This window comes from Alligator sinensis, unplaced genomic scaffold, assembly GCF_000455745.1.
Source record: "Alligator sinensis unplaced genomic scaffold, ASM45574v1 scaffold768_3, whole genome shotgun sequence".
In the NCBI taxonomy this organism is placed as follows: domain Eukaryota; kingdom Metazoa; phylum Chordata; order Crocodylia; family Alligatoridae; genus Alligator; species Alligator sinensis.
This window is the reverse complement of record NW_005842135.1, coordinates 126,033-130,125: the sequence shown is the minus strand read 5'-3', so window position 1 is coordinate 130,125 and position 4,093 is coordinate 126,033. Positions and strand designations below refer to the sequence as shown.

Genomic DNA, 4,093 nt, shown 5'->3' with positions numbered 1-4,093 from the left:
ATTGCCATTGCTATGATCCAACCATTAGACAACGTTACCTTCAATTTACACATGCTCTAAATAAAGGTCAAACCGTGTTTCAGAACAGTGTGGGGTATTGAACCATGGGGCCACTCCCTTGTAAAACAGGAGAAAATTAAAAAAGGGCTAGGGAGGAAGGTGCAAGGCAACAGATACAACAACTTGTTTCTGCAACCCAGCACAGCTTGAGAAGGAAAGTCCTTCAGCACTCTTCCCAGGTTGGGGCAGAGCTTGAATATGAACCTTGGATATGGAGAAAGATGGAGGTCTCTGGAACTAAATCTTACACAATAAGAAAGTGGGGACAATCAACCATGCCATACCCTCTTCACTGCTATCAAAGCAGGGGTGCATCTTGTATCTGTCTGCATGAATCAATGCCTGTGAGTGCACAAGGCCTGTGCTCAGGTACTTGTGGTTCTGCAGCAGGGGAGTGGTGATTCCTAGAGCAACCCAGCAGTAAGAATAAGTTTCAGTGAAGCTGACCTCTCCAAATATTTGCCATTTGTCCCTCCTGGCGAGCCTGGGGAAAACATCAAACATTGGTGTCTGCTGTGGTGTAACACTTGGGTTTTCAAAATACCAGTTCATAGTGGGGTTCTGATATACTGCATGTATCAAGTTCTACATGGACAATAAACAAAGACTTTGATAGGATAATTTTTGCTTACTGCAGTTTCAAACTGCAACAAAAAACAAGGAAGACTACAGAAAAACCCCACAGCAAAAGTCAGCAGCTTTGAGTTGCCAAGTTACATTGAACTTCAGACATAAATCAGGCAACGAGACAACACATTTTCAGTAGAGGCAGCACCATGATATGATCTCAGTAGCATCCCTCCACTTCATCTGTCTTCAAAGTGCATTCTCAGTGCAAAAAGTAGAATTGAAACTGAAGGGGCTTACCGCCCCCTAATGGATTTCATGCTAAGACCAGAACTCTTGTTTGAGTTCATATGCTGCAGTGTTACGTGTGTCAAGTTCACCTCTGCATAGCGGAATAGTGCTGTCCTGGCTCTGCCCCTCAGCATCTATGTCCAACAGTGTTCGCTCCTCTACAGAAAGACCCACCTGGAAAGGAAGCAGAGCAGGAAGTCCTGGCCTTTCCTCTACAGTGCTGCTACTACTGGCAAAACAGGAGTCCAGATTGCTTGGGGTGTCAGTACTTGAACTATTGGCAGAGGATTCACCCCTGGTATGGCTGGGGGGGACCAACCACCCCGGGGGAACACCAGGAGAAAAAAAGCCGCTGCCGATTGGCTGAAGGACGTGGCCTGGGCAGGAACTCCAAAGTCTTGGGTCTTTCCAGCGTAGAGTCCTGCTGTGCATTCCAGCGTCTTGGGGTTGGAGGAAAGACAAGGTTGGGGTCTGGCAGACGGGGGACCTCATTACGATCTCGGCTTGGACTGGGGGTTTTTAATACTCCTATCCAAAAGAGAGAAAGACAGCAGAAACATGAATTAGCTGCAGCAAATAAATGACTCCAACTCATCTGATTTTACTGTATGTAGAAAGTAAATGAATACCTAAAAACAGAAGGTTTGCACTCAGAATTCGGAATCCACTGAGCTTTAAGCTTTAACACTGTATTATTTTGAAATGAGGGATCAGTCTCCTGTACAGCTTGCAACAGTTAATGAGATGCATTTGCTTCACTGCCAGGTTATGAGCAGAACACAAAGGTTAAGGGAGTAATCTCTGTCATTTCCGGATTTTTGGCTGTTTCACTCTACAGTTTCTCTACAGATTATAATAAATGTAATCTCTCATCATACAGATGTTGTATATAGCCAAGCATCCCAAAACAGATTTTATTTATCAGTAAATGGAGTCCTTCAACTAGCTAATCCAAAACGTTAAAAAATGTTGCAGGATTTTTAAAGACAGGGTGCCCAACTGGTAATGCATACTCCTATCAGTGTACCAAATGAAGAGAAATGTTATAGTTTGACATGTCTTTGTACAAAAATGTGCAGTACAGGCTAGAAGAAGCTCCCCTTCACAGTGTCTGCAGTCATTCTTCTCTCCAGTCCCCAATCCACATTTCTGAAGGGCAGCGGCCAATGTGTGTTTCTGTTGTCTAGACAGATGTGATGATGGACAGAGACTTCGGTTTCAGAATCTATAGTGTGATGACCTACAACTGAAAAGGAAGGAGGGATAGGAACAGCAGACCTAAATGCTGTTACACATCATTTGATAAGTGTTGGATCCATTTAGGGTAGTTCAACACAAGGAGATGGGCAATGAGGATGCAGCCATCATCTCACAGATGTGGTGGGGTACACCCAGAATCCTTCCAAGTGGCTTCTCTTCCCTTTAAATAGCTTGTATCACCTCAAGAGAGGCAGGCACCATACTGGGTGTCTCACATGCATTAGAAGGAGCTTATGTATCCTAATATTAACTGATAAACCCTTTCAATACCTTAGTCAACACTTTTCCTTCCAAAACTACTTCACTATTCGTTAAAATCTCAGAAATTAAAAAATTCCACATCCACACATGCTTCTCTATCTGAGTCTTCTTTTTCAATTTAACTTTTAATTTTCCACAAGGACTGGTTTTATGAACATGAATGATTGCAATAACCCATGAATCATTACTGACCATAGTTCAACAGAAAAAACAAAACAAAAACTACACACTGCCAGACCCTTAACCTATCTGCACAGGAAAAACTTAGGGCTTAGCCTCAACACATGAACTGGTGTATAACTTATAGCAGTTTTGTAGTCCAGCATTCTGTGTAGAGAAGCCAACAGCAATCCCAGATACCCACTTCAGTAGGCACTATTACAAAACCTGACCACTAGATGGCAGAAACGGTAAAAATGCCTTTTTGCATAGAGTCAAGGGTTACCCTAGAGTAAAAATGGAAACACAGGGCACCTATACACATGCTCCGGCGTAGGAAGTGGGATGTTTGAATTAGAGCAGCTCTCAGGAGCTGCTCTAATTAAAATGCCCGCAGTGTCTCATGTATTTAGCACTCCGCCTTTCAAAATGGTGGTGGGGGTGCTATAACTAAAGCTTATTCAATGAGCTGCAGTTAAAGTGCCCCCACCACCATTCTGAAATGCAGGAACACTGCAGCATGCTTGAGCATTCTGATTAGGAGTAAAATTGCAAACACAGGACACCTATACAGGTGATTAGGACATTCTAATCAAAATGTGTTGGAGCACATGTAAAAGTGCCCACAAAGTCTAATTTCACCTTTGAATTCTTCCAGGGGCAACTGCATACTGGATTTCTGTAAGCTACACTGGCATGGAGTGCTATGTTATAGATGTATTCATTTTGCCCCAGCATAAGATTGAGTTATCAGTCATCAAATCACAGTACAACTCTCAATCCTAGTCTTTCTTCATGAACTGATATTTTGGGTATGTTGTGGAGGCTCTGTCCCAATGACGGACTGGAGGAACAGAAAATCTTGCAATGCTCAGTATGATCCTTCTGACCAATGAAGATATAGAAGTGGAACTGGCACATTTCAGAAACAGCTTCAGGCCTGTTCTTCTTTGGATTCTAGACTAGGGATGTTCAACTTGTGGCCCACAAAGTTACTGCATCCAGCCTGCAGGGCTCCCCATAGGTCCAAATATTTGGCAGCGGGGGAGTGGTGTCTATTATTATGGCCACCCTATCCCCTGCCAAATCCCCAAACCTCAATACCTGCATGACAGGTCAGAGTCACACTACGCCTCCTTCCCCCATGGGGCTGGGCCATGGTCCCCGCTTTTGGATCAGGGCCCGCCCATGCCCCCCCTTCCCTCCTTGTGGGGCTGGGTTGGGGCCTGACCATGCCCCCTTCCTTGAAGGGCCAAGCCATGCCCTCTTCCCTCCTGTTGGGCCTGGGCCATGCTCCCTTCCCCCTGCGGGACTGGGTTGGATCCTGGACATGCCTTCTTTCCTCCTGTTGGGGCCTAGCCATGCCACTTCCCTTGCAGGGCCAGTTAGGGCCTGGTCACACACCCCTTCCCCAACAGGACTGGGCCACATCCCTTCCCTCCCTGTGGGGCTGGGTTGGGGTTAGGGCTGGGCCATGCCTCCTTCCCCTGCAGGG

The 4,093-nt window shown here is 45.5% G+C and overlaps 1 protein-coding gene across 1 annotated transcript in view; it reads right to left on the bottom strand.

Moving 5' to 3' along the window:
- Positions 1-889: 889 nt before the first annotated feature.
- Positions 890-4,093, bottom strand: part of MAP3K9 (mitogen-activated protein kinase kinase kinase 9) — a 103,874-nt gene continuing 100,670 nt past the window's right edge. Inside the window, 2 exon segments of the mRNA XM_006025196.2 lie at positions 890-1,263; positions 1,265-1,446. Coding sequence (XP_006025258.2) covers positions 949-1,263; positions 1,265-1,446 — 497 coding nt within the window. The 3' untranslated portion in view covers positions 890-948.